Source organism: Pagrus major, chromosome 11, assembly GCF_040436345.1.
Source record: "Pagrus major chromosome 11, Pma_NU_1.0".
Lineage (NCBI taxonomy): Eukaryota > Metazoa > Chordata > Actinopteri > Spariformes > Sparidae > Pagrus > Pagrus major.
In genome coordinates this window covers 24,975,801-24,998,119 of record NC_133225.1, presented here as the reverse complement: position 1 = coordinate 24,998,119, position 22,319 = coordinate 24,975,801, and the positions used below count along the sequence as shown (strand labels likewise).

Genomic DNA, 22,319 nt, shown 5'->3' with positions numbered 1-22,319 from the left:
ATCACTTTAGACTGTACAAGTGCACCCAATGAAGTGGCCAATGAGTGTGTGTCCTTCATACAGGTTTCATTATGGTGAGAGAGAATCTGTCATCTTTTCATTTACATGTTTGTGACGTGATACTAAATTAAATCAAACTGATACATAAGTATGTGCACTCTATTCTATTTGTTCTTAATAACATAAAATGTCCTTTTCTTTGGCCTTTCCTCTCTGGAGTGGACTCGAGCGTACGCTTGATTGAAGCATTCATACAGTCGGTGTGTTTCAGTTACACTGGTTGTTCAGCCACTTGGCAACGTGAGATCATTTTCACCCACTGACAACTGTGATTGTCTGGACCCCGATCTGCCAAGAAACGCTTCACACAGATGGCGAGAGAGAGAGAACATGGAGGTTGATTTCACCATCTCTTACAGGCCTCGGTATAATCGTGCTCTAAATATTTCCTCAGTGGGTTGATGTGTTCTCAGTGACATGTTTGTGGGCCTACATGAGTGTGAATGCATCTTGCGAGTGCGAGTATCCAGTGAGTGTGTCTCTCAGCGACTCATGCTGCCTGCGGAAGCTACATAGGCATTGTGAGGACTCGGCAGGGAGCTCTGTTCCCTTTGTGTTTGCCAGGAGCAGCTTTCCACCCACGGTGGGCAGGCAGGCAGGCAGGCAGGCAGGCTTGGTTGGCTGCTAGTTTGGCATTCACTGGATGACTTGGGAAGAGAGGAGGGAAGGCACACAGCCATTCATGGTCACATTATACACATGGGGAACATGAAAACTGTGGTGGTATAGAGATATTCTCCAATGAATGCCTCTCTCTCTCTCTTTGACCAGAAGAATAAATGTGTTAATTGGGCTATTGAGCAAGAAATAAGAGCAGTTTGTCTTTGTACACATCCGCTTAAGGCTGTGTGTGTATTTACCACTTGACTGTACATCTTTACAGAGCAGAAAACACTTGCCAGAATCAACATGTGGCTCATGATATATTCATTTTTGCCTAAAATCTGGAGATTACAGGATTTAAGTGGGTTAAGTAAGCTGGTGCCATGCAAAAATCAAACAAAGGCTGCAAGCTGCCTTCACGCGCGCAGACACACACGCACACACTCAACAAACAGTATCAGATGGTCTGACGGTGATTTTGACCGTACTTAATTGGCTTCTATACATCCAGCAGACAGTTGGGGTCGCCAGGAGTCCGAGGTGCAGCCTGACATGCGAGGAGCCGCGCGAGCCCCAAACTGCCCATTTGAACGAGTAGTTTCACCTGTCCCACACCGCCTCGTGCACCTTCCACCTCAAAGTAAATGCATGACTTATGTGACGGAACAAAATCCTGCTCTCTACAGTTTCACTCATCTTCTTTTTAAACCAGAAAAAGATGAAGAAAAAAGATTAAACAAACCAGAAGATGCTTGCACAAAGTTAAAGATCAAATCAAGTCATTTGATTATAAAGGCGGATATATAGATGCATAAGTAGCTTAAAAAAATTAATGTGATTCAACAAATAAATAATCTATTTTCTGCATTTTATCCGGGATGTGTTACCTTTCTCGCTCTTTCTCTCTTCCATTATCACACCTCCCACCTGCTCTCTCTCTCTCTCTCTCTCTCTCTCTCTCTCTCTCTCTCTCTCTCTCTCTCTCTCTCCCCTCACACTTTTCACTCAGCTACCCAAGATGGCGGCAGCCTCATCCATCCAGCCGCCGAGCGTTCACTCTTCTCTAGCCGGGGAGAGCGCACTTTCCCCGGAGATGGACAGCCCCGAAAGCCGGCAGCCGGAGGATGAGGAGGCGGCGGCAGCGCAGCCCTCCGACTCGGGGATTAGCCTCCGCGACCTGCCGGACCTGGAGCCGGAGGAGATCGAGAGGAGGCTGGCCAAAACTCGCCAGGAGCTGAGCAACAGGAGGAAAATCCTCATTAAGAACCTGCCGCCCGACACCACCAACCAGGTTAGTTTACGCAAGAAAAACTGGAGCAAAAGTAGCGCCGTTAAGTTAGTTTTCAGGTTTTACGCATATCAAGCGCTCAAAAGTCGCACTTTCCAATACAGTACAGTCTGTTGATGATAGAGACTTGGTGTCTGATGCTCTACACTGAGCTGAGCTTAATAGTATTTTTACCTCATTTAAAAGCCACATCCTTATAAGGAACTTTAGTTTTATAGTTTATTTGAATACATATCAGATTTATTATGGGATCTGGCTTACTGTGTCGTTTGTTAAACACCATGTAACTTTGCATTCTGTCAACATGATGTGAGGAAAGGGATCCCAAACTCACTTGACATATTCAAAAGCTAAAGTGGACTACTTGTTTGACCAAAAATGCTCACAGACTGTATATAGTTGCATTAAATCTGGTGACTAAATAGCCTATGATTGTACACTTATGTAATTAGTGACGTAAACAAACCACAATCAGAAAGCTGTAATATGATTCATCTGGATCGTCTTAAAAATGTCCCTCTGTATTCCAAAACAAGGTGACATGTCAATAAGTTCTCATCTGTCTTAATGGGTTTTTGCAAAAGCTGTCTGTGGCTTGCAAGTCTGTTGTTTTCCACGCAAAAGGAGGAGATAATGCCTCCGTCACTGGTTTCCCCTTGTTGTAGGGTAAACTAATCCCTGCACCTGTACTTACATCAGAAACATGTGACTTCTATGAGATTGTTCAAGTCAGAAAGCAGATGTCTTATGTCAATGTTGATATTATAGTTTATCCACATTTACATCCACCAACACGTCACTGGATAGTTTCACTGGAGCTGTGCATTGATATGCACATTTCGTTTGCAGTTGTCAGGAAGCATCTGTTGTGATTCTCCTTTTTTTTTTTTTATCCTTCTTAGCTTTTTGCAGCATGAATTTTAATATTCGACAGTGTAATCAGCTCATTTGCTAAACTCAGTGCATTGTAGAAAATACAAAATTGTAAAGTTGATGTCCCGAATATTGTTTGGAACAGTGTACTCAAGAGTCACAGCTATTTCAGCTAACTCAGATTGTTATGTTTTTAATGATTTCTGACTCTACGTGTTGTAAACAGTTTGCTTTAATCAGATTCCTTCACTGAAGCAGAGGCTGAATTCATCGTTTATGTTTATTGTACACGCAAGAACTTTGTGTGCATGTTTCCTGTCAGAGACCGACGCAGAGGGACGTCACTGTTTAGAACTTCAAGAGCCTTCTGGTCTCTCCGACTAAGCGTCGTTCATCACTTGTGTCAGCATGCAAGCCTTCACGAGACAGCGCGTGGAAGGCGCTGATGGTGTATTCCTTCAGGGTTGTAGCACCAAACATTCTTAGAAAGAGGCACAGTGCCAAGGAGAGCCAGCAACTCTGCGTGGTGTTTGAGCGTGTGTGTGTGAGAGAGAGAGAGACAGAGGGACTGTGAAACTGTGTGTGTGTGTGTGTGTGTGTGTGTGTGTGTGTGTGTGTGTGTGTGTGTGTGTGTGTGTGTGTAATGAGAGAGAGAGAGAGGGAGAGGTAAAGTCACTTGGATTAGGCGAAGCAACAGAAGTGGAATTTGTCTCTCCCTCTTTTTTCCACATCATTCATGTGCCAGAACGAGCGTGATATGTTTAGTGAGCCTGAGCGAAACAGTCGGAGAGCAGAGCTGCATGAAGCCTGAAGTCTGCTGAACATGACACATGATTTTATCCATTTAAAGAAGTCGTTCTGGTCGCGAGGCTGTTGAACTGAATTAGCTCACGCTGTGGAGTTATCTCAGTGATCTGTCAGAAATGAAGCTTTTAAACCAAATCAAAGCACTCCAAACTACTGTAACCGTCATTAACCAGATAAAACATTGCTGTGTTTAGTTTTTTTTAATGCTGTGCGGTGGTTAAAAATGCTCCTATTGCTGCGTCCTTTTCTGTTTTCTGAAAAGCTGAGATAATTACATGTTCAGCCACAGGATCTGTAGCCTGAGCTAATGCCCGTATATCAGCATCAGTGCTTAAACTCAATCGACAGGAAGATACAAAAGGAAGGAAGATTCGAAAAACGATGCAGGACTTTCATAATAACTCATCTAAGTCTTTTATTACACAGAAATGCAAAAACATTTTCTCGCTCCAGCTTCTCAAGTAGAAGGAGTTCTGTGTTTTATTTAAATGCAAATTGAGTATTCTTGGTTTCTCAGCAGTTTGGCTGAATGAAAAAAGGCTATTTGAAAATTTACCTAAGGAGGCTGTGATGAGCATCACTATTCTCTGACATTTAAAAGAATATTTGAGTTAATCCACAGAATAATCATGATTAATCAGTAATGAAATTAACCATCAGTTGCCGCCCTAATTGACATCTCTACACAGGTAGTATTGATTTTATTTCCTATTAGTCCACAGAGTTTAAAACCTATAGCTACTCCTGTTTGGTCCTGCATGTACGGGAATCCACAGAGCTGTTTTTGCCATTACATTATCTTCCATAGGGCTATAGATTTATGACGACGGAAACTCCTTGTCAAGTGTCTTATATAACCTGTCTGATGGACTCTACAACGCCCAGCCGACTCCATCTTCCATTCCCCTCATACCCGCTGCCCCATTAGTGAACACTATATCGCATATTGGATATGTGTGTGTGAGAGTGTGTGTGGAGTCCATGGTGCACTGTGTCAGATATATGGCCCTGCTGACAGTCTTCATCTCAGAGAGGGAGCTGGGGGATGGGAATAGTGGAGAGAAGAGTGCAGTGAGCAGAGGAGAGACAGGAAGACTGAAGAGTTGGTTGAGAGGAGAGGAAAGGATGAAGGGTGAAAGAAGGATGTAATGAAAAGAGAATAGAAAGAAGCTGGTGGAGGCATTTAGTTGAAAGCGCAATGGGGATGTGAGACTTCTCACACAGGAGACATTAATGACTCTTCTACTATAGCATTTGAACTAATAGGATTTGCTGAAATGCCATCAGTGGCATTTTACTGAATTGCCAAATCCTTTTGAAAAACAGTTCCGAAATAACCAAGAACTCAAAGATTCAGTTGAGATCTTTCGTTGGCTGAGAAGGCAGAGATGCTGCAGTATTGTGTGGCAGCCGGATTCATGTTTAAAACCCGTGACTTTAACCTGTAAATGAGATGAAAAGAAGAAAATATGAAATGCTGATATGTATCTGATGCTTTAGAATAATAGATGTATCATACCAAGTAGGGTTGGGCTGATGGATGATGCCATCAATCAGCGCTGAAAAAGTGTCCATATGTGGTTGTACAGCGGTGTTTGGTCGAGTATGGACGTTGGTCTAAAGACAGAACATTAACCAAACAACTTCTATTTTAGCTGTTTCTCCTGTATGATTGTTGGACCCACAATGGACCCTTGAAAAGAAACAGAGATATTGCAGTTACATATCAATCATTCTTCTTCCTTGTCATAGCCTGTTGCCGAAATTAACCACAATGCAAGTCAGCTGCTGATAGTTCAAGTTGAAGATTGTTCTTCCAGTGGCAGCTAGTGTAACTTTGAGCTGCTGACCTCAAGAAGTGATGAGGAGCAGGCTACTCTACAACTCCAGATTTCTTTACATTTTCAGACTGGTGTCATCAGATGCAACCAACATTGACAACCCAGACTTCCTGCAGCTCCTTCTTGAGCCCCAAACGACTTTTTACACATTTTTCACATTTGTCCTGTCCTTCCCAAGTCATGTAAACAGACCTTAAATGTGTAAAATCAGCGCAAACTGGCATTTTAGCCAGGGAAAATTGATGCTTGAAAATAAAAAAGTTTTGTTGGAAGTAGCTCTCGTTGGAGGTGAGCCCAAGTTGAGCAAGAACCTTGCCCCTTTCCCTAATGTGCACACCATACTCCACTTGGAGTTTCAAGAAGAATGAAAGTGATGTTTAATTAAATCCAAGCACGTAGTGTAAAAACATTTTTGCAGATGCACTGGAGGGTAAAATAAATATGGTGTGTGTGTGTGTGTGTGTGTGTGTGTGTGTGTGTGTGTGTGTGTGTGTGTGGGGGGAGAAGGTTAGCTTCCAAGGACTTCTGCAAAGTTCTTGAATTATTCAGAGTTTAGCAGAAATACACTAAACTTATGCAAGATGTGTATGTGCATGTGTTTATATGTTTCTTTTTGAACAATGGGCAGCATGTGTGTGCAGTTGTGTTTGCATATGTACACCCATACACAAATACATGTAAATGTCACAAAGCAGCGTGTGCCTGAGCTGTTCTCGTTCCACCCACTTCCTCCCCTCGCTTTACATGCTGTGATGTGTGTATGTGTGTGTCAGTAGCAGATGTTCATGAAAGCTCTGACAGTAAGCGGCCTTCCTCACCTTCATCACTTACGAGCCTGCGTGTACACACACACACACACACACACACACATGCTGTTTTTATTTAGCTGTTGGAATTAGTCACCTCCAAGTTTTGCAGATGTTTGTGCTGATATTATCCCGCAGGCATCCAAGATACACCTGTTTGACTGACTACTGTTTGTACAACCAGGGCAGACCAATACGTTCATACAGTCTATTAAATTTTTGACATTACATGACATAATTTGGCAATGGCTCAAACATGAAGGTGAAATTATATAGGTGAGATGATGAACTTGGCTCGCGATGCACCATACCTGCTGATGCTCAGTCAGTTGAAATCCTTTCTGATGGTAGAGAGGGTTGTGGTGTATAGTAGAGCTGGGTGATGTGGTTTAAATCAATATCAGGATATTAGTAAGAGCATGCGTTCAGAATTCGTATACGGTGTATCTGAAATTGCCGTGTTGGTGCTGGAACGTCATAATTAATGTTGCTCCAGGACCGTCATTTCTACTGAGGAAACAGAAACAAAGTCTGCAGCTGGAGCAGGCTGTTGTGGTTGAGTTGGTCGGGTATAAGTCTCTCACTTAAGATATAGGGATTGGTATCCTGTTTGGATCATATTTTTATTGCCTTTTATTATTTTTTCTTCTTTTTTTTGAGTTTATGAAACAAAATTAATTAGTTAGGCAACAAAATTTCTTGGTTAGGTTAAGGTAAGGTAAAAGATGGTTTGGCTTAAAATAGACCTTTTCACAAAGTTAAAGGTGAAATGTGTAAGAACTTTGTTACTTGTGGTTCCATTGCCCACCCGGTTCTGGTTGTGGTTCACATTATGTTGCTCCCTCCCACCAGCATTCCTTGCTTGGTCCCCCTTGTTCCAGGCCTGAAAACCTCCTCCTTCTGGTGCTACTGATATAAGTTCCTTTGCTAGCAATCTAAACTCCAACAACACTCCCCCCGGTTTTGAGCTTCTGAGCAGAGTCAGCTAATAGAACTGCTAGCTGCTACTGAAAGACAGTAATAACTGCATACAGGAAGCTTGTGATTGGTGAAATGCTTTTGAGAGTGAACTGGAATTGCGCTGATGGGATAAAAGGTTCAGGAGTAACCTAGAAAGAGGGTGAAATGCATCGACTGGACAAGTACAGAAGGAATGTGGTCTAGACTAATTGGATAAAAGGCTAATAATGAGTGTGTGTGAGGAGTGCTGAGGTGAGGTGGCCACTGTACAGCTTCATTCTAAGAGCCATTTTAGCTTCCAATAAGAGAATATCTTTGGTCTCTGCCTTGTTATTCCTCCTCATCCCAACTGTCTCTTACAGTGCTGGTTAAACTGTGTTTAAAGTGCAAAGCTATATTTAAAGCTATATGCACCTGCTTTTCACAACTGCTGCCATTATTGTGTGTGTGTGTGTGTGTTAGTATGGCATAGGGCAGATGGAGGGGTTCAGGATCCGTCTGGTCCCTGTTTACTAGATTTCTGGATCCTTGACGTTCAGCAGCCACACAGTGAAGTGAAGATGGGGGAGAGATTACTCTGTTATGGGACTGATGGGAGGAAAGACGTACAATGATTTTGAACAATTGGACATCAGTGTCAGAAGTGCAGTTTCTGTCAAATTGGAAACACCTGACCTCACCCATCAGAGTCTGTGGCAGCTCAGTGGGGGTAAACAACTCCGTAATGAGAGAGGTCTGACAAGAGGAAGCCGTGCCAAGTTCCACTTTGTTACCCAGGAACAACAAAGCTCACAATAAATCCAGCAAGTGATGACCTGACTGTAAAGACTGCTCATAGCTCTGTCTGGTGGACTTCAATTTCTGTTGATGCTGACGGCAGAGTCAGAGTTAATAGCATGAACCCATCAATCCTTCCTTGGGTCAGTGGTTTATTTTCATAAATTGTTTCAGGGTTTTTATTCTACCCATGGTGAACAATAGGATCTGTCATTTTGTCAGGATAGAAAGTATAAAAGGGACAGAAATGTCAGGATTTTAAACTTTGTAACCATTAATCAAGTCCTCCTGTCGAAATCATTCTGTTAGCTGAACTCGTCTGCAGTATGACTCAAATTATCAGGGACATTTATGCATGGCTGCCGTTATTTATGCCTTTAGTTAATCTTGCAGTTATCATGTCATTAATGAATTAATCGCTTTAGTTTATGTAAAATGACACAAGCCCATCACAAGTTGCAATAGACAAAATTTTTATAAGATTTTTAGTCTGATCAGCAGCCATTGTGTGTGTTAGGGTGTGTTCACTTGCAAATGTATGTAATAAAAGATTACTTTCAAAATGATTATTTTATCTGAATAATTAATGTATTTTTCAGCATTAGCCACAAATATTAAAGCAACAGGATGTAGAAATTGTAATTTTATGTGATAGCTATGTGAACACATTAACTCTCCGGTAGTGCTCCGAGTCCGCCATGCTAGCATGTACCTACAGTTACAGGTCGCTTTCAGGAAACTCTGTAAATCACAGAGAGTTCAGGCAAAGCAGTCCCATACGGAAATGTAATGTATTAGAAAGAGCCCCCAAAAAGCAATTTTTTTTTTTTAAGGTAAAATAGTCAGGCACTGTTGCTTTAACATAATGTTATGTTAAATGTTTGTCACTTTACAGTTACAGGTGCAAATTGTTTATTCAAATCAGTTCTAAAACTTTATTTTTTTATTACATATATTTTAAATAAAGCCATTACAAAGGTAATATTTATATTATATTTCAAATCTGTGTTTATGCAATGCCACTTTTCAAGCTGGGACTCATGACCACATGCTTGGTTTATGAATGCAGTAATGTGACGCATCTTTTTTTGTTTAAAATCAGTAACGAAACAAAATGTGTGTGATGCAAGCACAGAGGACATTAGCCTTTCCACATCCAGCCTGTTGATATGCATTATGCTTTCAATGGCGCCTTGGTGTAGGAGTACAAATGACTACAAGAGGCCATTTAGCTTTTTATGTCTGAGAGCTTCTCTGCCAGTCTCCATATATCTCTGCATTATAGTGTAATTTTCTGACATTAATGCAAAGCCCCACTGTGGACAAAGTGCTGTAAAATGTTGAAAATGGAGGATTATGGAAAGACAGACTTGAGCAGTGTTTAACACCTGCGTACAATTATAATTTCAGGTTGTCTTATCTTCTTCTTAGTTTACCTGAAGGCTGGGATTTACATACACGTTCACACAAGTGCAGGCTGCAGTTAAATGAGCCGCCAACACATTTTAATTTATGTTATGTGTTCTTCACCCATCTCAAGCAAAAATAGATATTTTTGAGTTATGCTTTGACCCAATGTCCGCCAGACTCTGTTTATATGTGAGGAGTGACTGCTCAGTGGGGAAAATAACCTCCAATCTGAGCCCTGTAGCTTCAGGGCCAAAGCAGAGACGAGTGGGTGGGGGAGGGAGGTGGGGTCACACTGGCTGACAGCAGAATCAGTCCTGTCTCAGGGCAAGCCACCTGCTCCCACTGGTTCTGTCCTTTCAAAGATCAGATTAACCTGCTTCTCCATGACTTGAAAGTGAAATGGAGAAATGAACAAAGAGAAGCAAAGGACAGGTTTGACCAAGCAGCAGCCGCGACAGCTGAATGCAAAAGTGATGCTTTTGTGTAAGATGCCGTTCTTCATGTCAGTATCTGACAGTATGGGAGTGACAGGAGAGGCTTCCCACATGAAAAACGGCACATTTTCCCAACAACGAGTCTTAATAGGTAATTTCACTTCCTCTAATGGGTGTCTTGGTGGTGATTTTGACTAATATTGTTCTTTTGAGACGTAAAAGTCTCTATTTTGCTTTTATGTTTTGAGTCAATCACAAATAATGTTGATGACTGCTTGTTGCTTTTGCAATGGCAGCTTCACCCACATGATTGCCATTGGAAAATAATTGAACAGTCACAGAACAATGAATTTATTTCATAGCATGATAAATATTATGTATTTTAGTGTTATGTGCACTTATTATATGAGCATTGGTTCAGGCCCAAATAGAGGTGGGTGATTTGGCCAAAATCTTCTATCATGGTATGCAGTATATAATTTTATATCAGGATATAGTAAATGTTCTGTAAATACCATATTTCATCTGATTGATTATTTTCTTCTATTATTTGGAACTTCCATACAAACAAAACAAAATCAGTTCCAAACATTAATGGGATTTTCCCTTTGACACATGTAGCATACAACAGGAGATTTTCTGTGTAAGACAAGTTCTCTCCTACTTGAAATACTGTTTTTGGTTGAGGCACGGTGTGGTGCCTGTGTAGAGCTCGCAAGAGGGAGCAAGCCATGGCTGAATGAATTATTTATGTCTCTCACCTAAAAAAACAAAGCTAATTTGTCCCTTTGGAAAATGTCATTATGCTGTTCACGCTAAGTTCACTTATTTTTTCCCATTTCTTTTCAGTCTTCTGTCTCTGTTTGGTTGGATTTAGACAACAAAATTCTTGGTTCAGTTTAGGAGAACATATTTTTGGTTCCAATAGACTCTTTCACAACGTTAAACACCTGAAAAAGGATAACTTCTCCCTTGTACACATTTTTCTGGTCATTTTCCCAGAGTCACAAAGCTGTGAAATTACAAAATGTGATTGGTCAGTTGCAATGACACCAATGCGGTGAACTCAGATTGTGTGTGCGCAGGAGGAGGATTGTGATAAAGTGATAATAGACAAGCAGGAAAGAGTACGTCCAGGAGGAAAAGGCACGTCCACTTGCTAGCTTGGCTTTGAGGATATCTCCCGTTCTACAGGTGGACCGTAACATGGTGTATACCATTATATCGCCAAACCCTAGGCCCAAACAAACCAGCACCAGTGTTCCTGCCTCAATTTATGCGACCTAAAGGATGCTTAGTATAGCTACTGATCAAAGTCCTTTTAGGCAAGTCTTGCTACTCGGCAGCCATCTTGGCAATACCCCTGGGTAGTTATTTTGTCCTAACAAGACCTGGCCCCTTTCTAAATGAATAAGGAGAGAGCCAGAACTTCACTTTTAATGGTCACCTGGACATAAAAACTACATGTATAGAATCACTAATCAAATCTGATAAAAACTGCTTAAAAAGTTCAGTGACTTTGCCCCAAAAACAGTTTTTTTTTCACAGGTTATACTTCTACTGCGCATGTGCATTGTTTCACGACACCACCACCTTTTAGAAACGTCTTTTCTTTTCAGCTCATCCTAGCAGAGCACTTTAACAAACAAATGTTTTATATCTACTGTTTGGATAACATCACCTTGGTAGTCCTGTGAATTAGCTCGATATCCTCCTCTTCTACGCCTATAAGTGGTCCATCTGCAGCTGCATCAAATCATTTGAAACTGGCTGATATGTTTCCCGATAAAGCAGATGATTGGCTTTTGGGATAAGGGATGGGATATGTGTCATTCAACCCCCATCTCTAGGGAAAACGGACCTTTGTGGCATTTTTTTCTGGAATTCAAAGCTAAATGCAGAAAATCTTCATGTAGATTATTGTAGAATCAAGGAAACAAGTCAAGTTCGCTGGCATTGGTTCCATCTACCCAGGGTGCAAATGATATAAACAGGTAGACCAGAAACATGTAACCTGAGCCCATATGAAAATTTGCAGCGATTTGCATTGCAGCCAATTGTACACATTGATGCACCGTAGGGTGGTGACTGCTATGCAAACATTTCAACAAGTTCTTAGCTGCGCTTGCACAGAGCACCTCGTGGACTGTGTGCTTGTGACTGCTGAGGTTGATTTTGGGTTTGGAGCTCTGCTCCTGCTGTGCTGCTTTGCTGCATCATCTGTCTCTACTCTATTGGAAGTGAACCAAGCATCTGGAGAAGGCAAGCAAAGGATGACAAAAAGAAATTAATGGGATAAATTAAGATGTAGTGATAGAGAATCTCATCACATGAGCCTCATTTCAACATGAAAAGAAAAAGGTCAGAGAGGGAGAGTGGTAATGGCACCTCATCATGAGAATATAAACAGACTCCAGCCATGAAAAAGAGCCTGGATTAAGAGAAGATAAAGAGAACAGAAGAGGAGAGGAATCAAAATATCTTGTTGAACTGAGTTATTTGACCTTTGCCAGAGCAGATAGTTTTTAAAAAAAAAGTAGTTTACATGATGTTAGAACTCTGAGAATGTGTTTTAGAGAGAATGAAAAGAAATGTCTGCACTTGTGTGTATTTATGCCTGTCTGCTCTCGATGTGTGAGTGTGCATGTTTTTCTGAGGAGCTCTCCTGGCAGGCATTTGATAGGCCAGTGATCTGTGCTGTGCATGGTTTGAGCCACCTGTCACACAAATATATACACACACGCACACACACACACACACACACACACACAGAAAGCTTGGCTCTGACAACATATTGAAAAACAGTGTCTTTTGGATCTGTTACATATGAATTGCTATAATTTCCAATGAATATGTAACAAAATGTTAAACTATGTGTTATGCTGCGACCGTTCTAAATGCTTTTGACAGCAGTAGTTTTTTTCCATCCAAGTGTGTTTAACACCTGAAGGGAAACTTGGAAATGGAATTAGTGGAAAAATTTCATTCTCTACAGATTCCTTTCTTTACACCCAAGAAGTACAGTACAGATTTAGTTTGTGTTTATGCACCGTTTTCACACCATGCAACAAATATCGAAATTCAGGTTTTGTAAATATATGCGCCTAGGCAGGATTTTGTTCTACTTCACTGACTACAACAGGTGACACTGCTCTTACAAGTGTCGGCTCACTGCGCGTGTATCCACACCTCGTTCGTTTGGAGAGGTTGTTTCAAAACTGGGAGCGCTTCCCCCCAGAGATCAGTTCATTTGGGCATAATCAACCCGAGATAGCCAAGAAAAGGTGGTCTTTGCTTCCATGTGGACTCCAAATGAATCAACCAGGAATTTATAATGGCATATATGAGATTTTAGCACAATTTCAAAGGCTGAACTACTAATAAATCCATCTGCTGACTGTGGGATCTGTTCATGAAGCGTTATAATAATTGATCTGCATTAGCCAGGTATATTGTGGTATTTTCCTTATTAATAGTCAAGCTGTTAAAGCTATTGTGCTTGTAAGTCAATAAGTCAATTTAAGAGAGTGTGACAGCGATCCCTCTGTAATAAGCCCTGAATCGTTACTGTACAAGACACGTGTTTGTCATTATTTATAACATTTTCTAATAATACTAAAAGTGCTTACAATCAGTTATTTATTTGTGAGCTCCGTGAGACACCAAAGACCATGAGTATGCATATCTGAAGCATTAATCTTATGAAAATGGACCTCCCGTGGGCATTCCTCAACTGGCCATGGGAGATAGTTTAAATAAATCTAAAATAAAAACCATATTAGCAACAGCATTCATTCTTTTTGTACTGCAAAGCTAAGGCTTCTGTCTTCTGCCTGTCTCATCATGTTCAACGTGTGTTATGACATGACAGGTGATGGTGCCAGTGAGGGCATTGATGGTGAAGAAAAGATGCTCAGCCAAGCAGGTTTTGGAGTTTTTGTTGAAACGGTGAATCAACTTCTTCAGCTGCTCGTTAAAATGAGAATAGCTCACAAACTAAAATGTGTACATAGTTCAAAAGAGTTATGGAGTGTTAAGAAATATTCTATTTGTTTATGTCTTTATCTTGTAAAATTTGAGTTGTTACGGTCTATTGATTGTTGTACAGATTTTGGGGACATGAAGCATTAGAAGATACTCCAAGAAGTGACCTCACTATTAGCAAAAATACTGCTGCATTCCATTGTGCTTGGAACGTGGAGAAAACTACCTCCAACATGGAAAAGTACAATGGACCGGTCACTCAAGTTGGAATTCCAAGTCGGAAACTTGGGCAAGATCCTCGGGAATACCGACTCGGAAATGCCAACCTCAAACTTCCAATGGAGCTCAGCATACCCATGTAGGGACTGGCAGACTATTTCTATAACAGAGTTCAAAGGGTTAAAGTGCTGCACAAAGTTGTGTCTTGTGTGTTTTGATCACCAAAACTGTCCGATCAAAGAGTTATCTGTTTACTCTTCTTGTTTTGTTTGTAAAAGGTCCATGTGAACAGGAACCGGACCAGAACTAATATGGAACAATATATAATTTTGTCCCTCTTTCTGGACCAAATGAACCAAACTACAGGTGTAAATCACTCATATTAGCACAGTGCCGGTAGTGCTGCTGTTATTGTGTAGCTATAATCATTTTAAACCATTCAGTTGTGTTAGGTGTGGGAGTTGTATTCAGCTTGCTGGCAGACCTCAGCTTCATCCTCTGTTCTCTCTCTGTAGCATATATCTCTCTATCAGTAGGTCAAGGACGCAGTTACTGCCGGTAAGGAGGCCATGCCAAGTGTGTCCGTCCCATAATCCCCCTCTTCCTCCATCCCTCTCTATCACACTCCCACACAGTTGAAATGATAGCCCAGTGTTTCTCTTTCCCCCAGTGGCTCTGTTTGTGTTTGTTAGCCATCTCATTTATGACTGCAGGACAAAAGAAGAGTGTGTGTGTATATTTGTGTCTATGTGTGTGCGTTTGTAATGAATGAGCAGGTGTCAGATAAACACATTTTTCTCCCCTCTCTTTCTTCTTTGCCTATTGAGAAAATGTTTTTTCTTTCTCCCCTTACATTTACATTACATTACCTTGTACACTTCAGACTTTATTGAATATTAATCACAACAGAGTGACTTAATAGAGTAAAACAACACCTGAACTGGCTAACTGGTCATCTGCCAGATGACAGATGGAAAAGGTCAAAACAACACAGACCATAAGATCTTGCAGGGGATTGTCAGTAGAAGCTGTGAAAGAAAGGACTACAGTACAAACGCAGGGATGAGATTTCCCTTTGATTTGAAATTAAAGTAATCCAACACTTGTGACACGCAACTAATCTGTAGTACAAAATTCACTGTCATTGATTTCGCCTCCTGGGACGTTTTAAATAGTTATACAGACATCCTTCTGAAGATTCACCCACCCTGCATCAGTTTGCTGTGCAGAGGTAAATGGATGTCATCACTTTGAACAAAGGCCTCTTTGACTGTTTACCTAAACTGCTGTCCCGAAATTGGCATGTCATTTGACATAATGGACACAAAAAGTGATGAACTTGCTGCTTTTCAGGAGCATTTACGTGAGGCAAGACAAAAATTGGAAAAACATTTTTTTTCTTCCATTAAAACGCTTCTCCCAACACAAAGTTTTTGTGATTTTACATTTATTCATTTGGCAGACACTGTTTCTGTTTCAAAACGAACTCCGAGCCAAAAGCAAGCACTGCCAACTCACAGTACATCACCCATCAGCAGAGTGTTTATTTACTGCTGATAAAAATCTATCTGACGTGACTCAAATGGCACAAATGTTCACAGATGAGGTAATGTTTTAAAGATTTATTCACATTAAGTTTAGTATTGTTTGCCAACTCCCCTATCCCAGAAGTCATGACGGGCGACCAAATGAAAGCCTTGATTGAACTTTCTCTGGTTTGAACATTGTTGGTAACATTTGGGATAATGTAAGTACACAACTCAAGAAAACATATAATATGATATATTATATACATATATATATATATATATATATATATATATATATATATATATATATATATATATATATTTATTATTATTATTATTATTATTATTATTATTATTATTATTATATTATACATACACACACACTCCTTCAGCCTGGACCATATCATATATCAGTGAGCACATGGTGTGAGCACCACCATTGTTTCTTTGTTTCTCCCTATCAAAGAAACAAGTGGTGATCCACCATCTTGGACCTGAGTCCAACCCTTGTCGGCCATCTTGTAGTCCCCTATCATCAGTCGTTTTGTTTGTAGTCTTTCTTTGTCCATGCCGCATGACACTTTGAACCCTAGCCACCATTTTGCTTTTGTTATTCCAGACACACACACACACACACACACACACACACACACACACACACACACACACACACCTGTATATGGTACATATTAGTTAGATTGTGTGTTTTCATTTTGTGTTAAATAAGATACTGTTGAACCTACATGCTGTCTATTTAATATTGTACAAGAGTGAATGTTGCCAACCTCTACTCTGGCAAGATCTCTGAAATCATTCAACCATTACTAGCTGTTATGTTAATTTTGGTTGTAGTTATTAAGTTAATTATTAATCAGAGTTACAAATGGATAGTCTAGGACCAATATGGAAATTGGATCATATTATTTATCATAATCATTAATTATTATTGATAGCCAAATTGAACCCAAATTCCCTATAAATGTTGCGTAAAAGCACGACACCTCTCATGAGTGAATAAATGTTAAGCAGTGTTCAGAGCAAAGTGCTTCGTTATGTGGAGATGTGAGAAGCTGACAATCAGCTGATTTGGGTGGTGCTGATTTCATGTTCCTTCATGAGCCTATGAGCTCCTCTTACCAGGTGTCAGACCCTGCAGGCTGCTATCACATACCTTATCATGTCCATCCTCTCAGGGCAGTTTGCATTAATACTGCGCACGCACAGAAATCTGCCCCGGGCTTTCAGGCTGGTGGTTGGGTACTGACTGGACTTGCTGTAAATGTCAGCTTCTTAAACTGTTGCAACTTGCCCAGGGAACAGTACAGAACAGCATGGAACAAAATGACATGTTAAGTAACAAAACACTCGACACTCGACACTGTAGGACATGATGTAAAATGGTCTTGAACAGGAAACACAACTGCAGCTTGTCTTTCTGCTTCTGTCCAGGTTCTGTATCTAATCACTGGCATGAAGTTCTCTTGAAGGTCACTCAAAGTTTGTGGCAGCTATATTAATATCTGTACTGATAAGAGGCACAAAATGTAACTCTGTTATGTCAAATTAGGATCTTATGAACTTTGTTGATTTAGATTAAGAGTGCTCTGTTTGCTCTATCTTTGAATGTAAAGCTTAAGGTCTGTCACGCTGTCTTTTCACTGAGCCCCGTATTGAAAACACTTGCGAGCGTCACTTAGCTTATTACAGCAGTAGTAGTAATTAGAGAGCTGTTGAAACTGTGCAGTGGGAATCTCAATGAAACAGATCATTAAAACACGGAATGTAAAAGGAAATAGGGTGAGACAGACTGGAATATTATTAAAAGAAAAAGGGTGCAGCATGGTGTGCTCAACTGGTAAATTGTGTGGCTGAGGAAAAAGAAGCAGGACTGTTTGGACTCCTAAAAATAGACTTTAAATGTCTTGTAATGTGCCAGTGCTGTGAGATACTAACTTTCAGCTTGATTTAAGTCCAGACTTGAGCAGGGACGAGTGGTGGTGATGAAACACCACCAGAGAGAGGAGTGGCATGGTTCAACCTTGTCTGAATGTCACTAAGTAGTCTGCAGTGTCAGTGTCTGTTTCCTGTCCAGCACAGCAGTAACTACCCTGGCAGCAGGAGCTACTTTGACAGCTTCTATTCACTAAAATGTCTTATTTCTATTTTGTTTCTTGCCCTCCTCTCTTTTCCTTTCTTGCATATAGAAAATGAGGTTTTCCTTTAGTCTGTTACCTTTATGTTAATACAGGAGTGCAGCCTTTATAATAGCATAAATGGTTTGGCATTATAACGTCTAGAAAAACGCTCACAACTTTGTTTCCCCCCAAAGTAAACAATCTTTTCAGACTTTTTGACAGTCATTGAATCCTGTTTTCTTCAACAGGTGATATAATCTGCCAGTGTACCAGTGAGCATTTCAACTCATTTTGAGTAAATAAGCCTGGTTAAAGTGGAAATTGGCTCGCCAGTCAGTCTTCATTTTCCTGGGAGATTTTGTGCCGGGTGGCAGACAACATTGCATGAAAGCAAAGTTTATAGGGAACCAATCTAAACGTATTCCATAGCCATTACTTTGTGCAAGCAGCGTTTACTTCATAAGTAAAGGCAGGGAAAAAATTGCCACTTTTAAGATTTCAAAATTAATTTATTTTCGTTTGTTTTGATTGTAGTGCAGCAACCTGTCTTATCTCATCAAAGAAACAGATTTCTATTGGAAGTTGGTTGAAATATTCTTCCTGCTCAGGCAAAATTTCTCCCTTATTCTGAGATAATAAGATGAAAACTCTGCTGCAGACGAGTGATGCAGATTTTGTTTTTGTTGTCTTAGCTTCAGGTGGTATCTTTTCGTTCTCCCTTCAGACTTATCCTGCTTCCTCTCATGCACCAGGATCAAGAAGTCCTGAAGATATGAAGTAAAAATCCAAAACAACTCTTCCTTCTCTCTCTCTCTCTCCCTCTCCGTCTCCCACCCCACCCCCCGAGCGATAACAGCTCGCTCTGCTCTGATTTTAAGGGTGAGCGAGCTGACCCTCTGTGTGGGCTGCCTTGCATGGCCTTCACTGATAAGGAACATGCCTGCTCATGTTGGACATGAGTGGGCTGGAAGGTGCTTAGAGAGATAGAAGAAGAGATGGATATACAGTACGTATTAAAAAATCTTCCTCTCCATAGTGGTCACACAGCAACTGAAGTGAGGAGGTTTTCCGTCTGTATTGAAATGATTTGATAATGGGACTGGAAATGTTTTTGTCCACTTGAACTCCTGAAAATGTCAGACCTGCTTTCACTCTCACGTAAATGGTGATTACTGTTTCACCGTGAGCCGGTGTGTTACAACAATGCACAGTGTGTTTCTTTGTTTTCATGTTTGAATGGAAACATAAAACATGTCCAGCATTAGCTGACAGGGTTTGAGAAACATTAACTGACAAAACAGAATCCTGCATCCTCCCAAATGCCAATCAGGTCCTTAAAAGACTGTTTCCACCTTTTATTTTTCTTTTGTTCACATTCAGGCTCACTTATAAAGCCTGTCTGTTTGCTTAAAACAAGCTTTTGAAAATGCAAATTTACCTTAATTTAGTTTATTTCAAAGGTTTTAATGGAGATGGACAGGAATAGGCCTGTCACGATAATTATGTTATTGACTTATCGTACATATATTAGTGAGTTGACAACACTGAGGTCTCAAAAATGGCCTAGGATTTCAACACCAAACGGAGTTCAAGTAGTCCTTCTCCAGGAATATTTGAGTCTTAGAGACTTGTTTCGTACATCCTGGTGACTTTAAAAGTAAGACAGTAACAAAATATTAAGTACACTGCAACAGCATTTATGTTACATACTTCTAAATTTAGGCTACTTTTAATTCTCAGATAAATTCACCCCTCTTGCATGAACTTAACTGATTTTCTGACATAAACTAATAATCATTAGTTTTCATTCATTCATCCATCTTTTGCCGCTGCCCTATGTTTGTCAGCCTCTTGATGGTGACTGACGTTGGTGTGATGCCCGTTATTGACAGAAATATCGACAGGGCATATCTCCCTTGTCCTGTAGAATTTTCTGCAAGAGGCAAGAATTCTTCTTTCCAGATGTCTGATATTTGCTCGAGTATTTCTTTGTCCTGCCCACATATCTGTCCCTCTCACTCTCACCAAGGAGGACAAGGTGCAACAGAACATCGGACTACAGGCTGTTAAGTGTCAGAAACACGCAGTGATAACTGAAAGGGGAAGAGAGGTCAATAAAAAACAACCTCAGGGGAAAATTGGAACAGTTGGCAAGTGTGTTGCCTGTTAAAACATAAATATTTAAGTGCAGTTTTTATTAACAGAGCCTGAGAGTACGTTTCATTTATTGAACTGGTTATGTGGTTTTACCTTATTTATCTCATATTTATTTAGGATATTTTAACATTTTTGTAACATTGCAATTCTTAATTATTAAAATCTTAAAAATTAAAAGCACATTGCTCCATGAAAGGTCGTACTTGCATTATTATTAATATAATTAGCATTATATCAGTGTCATAAAATGGTATTGGAATGATAATATAGTTCGTACTGTTGTAAAAAAAAGTCCTCAAATCTTATACTTGAGTAAAAGTCAAGTTATTGTGTTAAAATATTACTACTAAATATTTTACTAAAAGTCACCCAGATGAATAGTAGTTCAATAAAACTATCTGATATTAACTGTACTGAAGTATCAAAAGTAATGTTATGACAATAAATGCACTTGAACTTTTGTTAGTCAAAGGTACAAGTAAAAGTAAATGAGACATATATACTGTATACTACAGATGGACTGATTAACGGCCTGACTGATTCAGCATTTTTTTTGATTATCAGAATATTAAATCAAAAAAATAAAATCAATTAAAAATGTGCTACTTTGGAGATTTGCAAAGTAACTAGTAACTTTAAGTTATCAAAAATGTTTAGTGGAGTAAAGTACTATATTTGCCTCCAAAATGTAGTGGAGTGGAAGTATCAAGTAGCAGAAAATGGAAATATTCAAGTAAAGTACAAGTAGCTCAAAATTGTACTTTAATACCTGAGTAAATGTACTTAGTTACATTACATAACTGGTTTATTGTAATTATTTCTGGGGCAAAACGCGTCTAACAAAAGTAGTTGTCGTGACAGGCCCAGACAGGAACATAAAAGGAGAAAGGGTGGGAGGTAGTGGCAAAGACAAAGTAAAGGGGGAGAGAATGTCTGCACATCTACAGAAGAGTATTAGGGCCAGGGATGAGAAAAAAAATGGTGGACGTTTTTTTTTAAAACTTGAGTTGAAAGACAGTTTTGTGAATAAAGTGGAAATGTCGAGAATAAAGTCAACTCTTCTGGTCCGTCAAATCCAGTTAGGGGAGTGACTGATGGCTATGCGAGCAGCCCGGGCCTCCGGTCTGTGAGTGTAACGTTCTGTGTTTAGTGTTACCATCTCTTCTACACTTCTACACTGTGTTTACGAGCTAAAAGACAAATCATTTTGTTTGTTACTAAAGCAGATTCTGAAGTACAGTTTCACCAGTACATCTAAACGAGGCATTTTATTAGTTATATGTGCTGTTTGATGTAGTCCAAAGGTCGACTTTAATCTTGAAATATCAACTTTACTCTTGACATTTTGACTTTTTTCTTGAGGTGCATAATGAAAAAAAAGAAACCTTCCTCATTTTTTTCTCACCCCTGGTCCTAGTACTCGTCCGTAGCACGTCGTATGAACATGATCACTGTGCTTTATACTGAAGTGATCTTTCCACTGCCATGGAGTTTTGACCGTGGCTCGCAGGATGTTTGAGTGCTGTGGTTGTTTTGTGTTTCTTATCGGTGTTAACTCATACTGTTTAGTCATTTCGCCTACACTCTGTTCCTGTTCGAACTGAAACTGTTCTTGGACAGGTTTCACTGCGACTGGATCCACAAGGTTGCTCATATCACAGGAGCTTATCTATTAAAAAAACACTTGTTGCCAGACCAGTTTGTGCTGTCACTTACTTTGTGTGCAGGAGAGACTCTGGGTGGCTATGTAACAGAGAAAATGAATCAGGAAGGTACCAAGGCTAACAGAGTTATCAGTGTGCAGTTCCTAACACACGCAGACAGGGTGCGAGGATCTTCTGCTGTGGTTCTGCAGCCCTTTTTCTATACTCGATTCCTGTCTCACTTCTTCATATACCGTCACTGAGACGATATAAAACATTTTCCAGGAGATTGAACTACACTCTACATTTAAGGATACATTTCAGATGTATTACTCTGAAATACAGCTGTGTATGTGTGTGTGGGTGTGTTAGTGTGTATGTGTGAGAGTGAATACTGTGTGGTGGGCTGCTGTGATTATAAACCTGTCAGGAGACCAAAAGCTTTTCATCTTAAAAATACACTTTTTGGAAAACATAATTACCCTTTAGAGACAAATTAATGCTGTCGGGGAAGTCTGCCATCAAAGAGTTTATGGCGAGGGAAAAATAAGGTTTCATAATTGATGAGAAATCCTTTTATAAGATTTATCTCAATTCAGGTGACAGTGACTATTTGAATACCGAGGTTGTTATTGAAAGCAGTTGGCTAGTTCGTTATAGTAACTCTTGCTGGCAGAAAAGTGCTGTCATGAAGCGGCATCATGAAAAGTCTAACTAACCCCCTGACAATTACTACAGAGTTGTATTCACTGACCATACTGTATGTAAAAGTGGTGCTGATTAAAAAGGCAAA

At 40.1% G+C, this 22,319-nt stretch overlaps 1 protein-coding gene across 1 annotated transcript in view; it reads left to right on the top strand.

Moving 5' to 3' along the window:
- The first annotated feature begins 1,681 nt into the window (after positions 1 to 1,681).
- raver2 (ribonucleoprotein, PTB-binding 2) overlaps positions 1,682 to 22,319 on the top strand; it is a 94,844-nt gene continuing 74,206 nt past the window's right edge. Inside the window, exon 1 of the mRNA XM_073476943.1 lies at positions 1,682 to 1,954. Within this exon, the coding sequence (XP_073333044.1) occupies positions 1,682 to 1,954 (273 nt within the window). The remainder of the gene's footprint in view (positions 1,955 to 22,319) is intronic.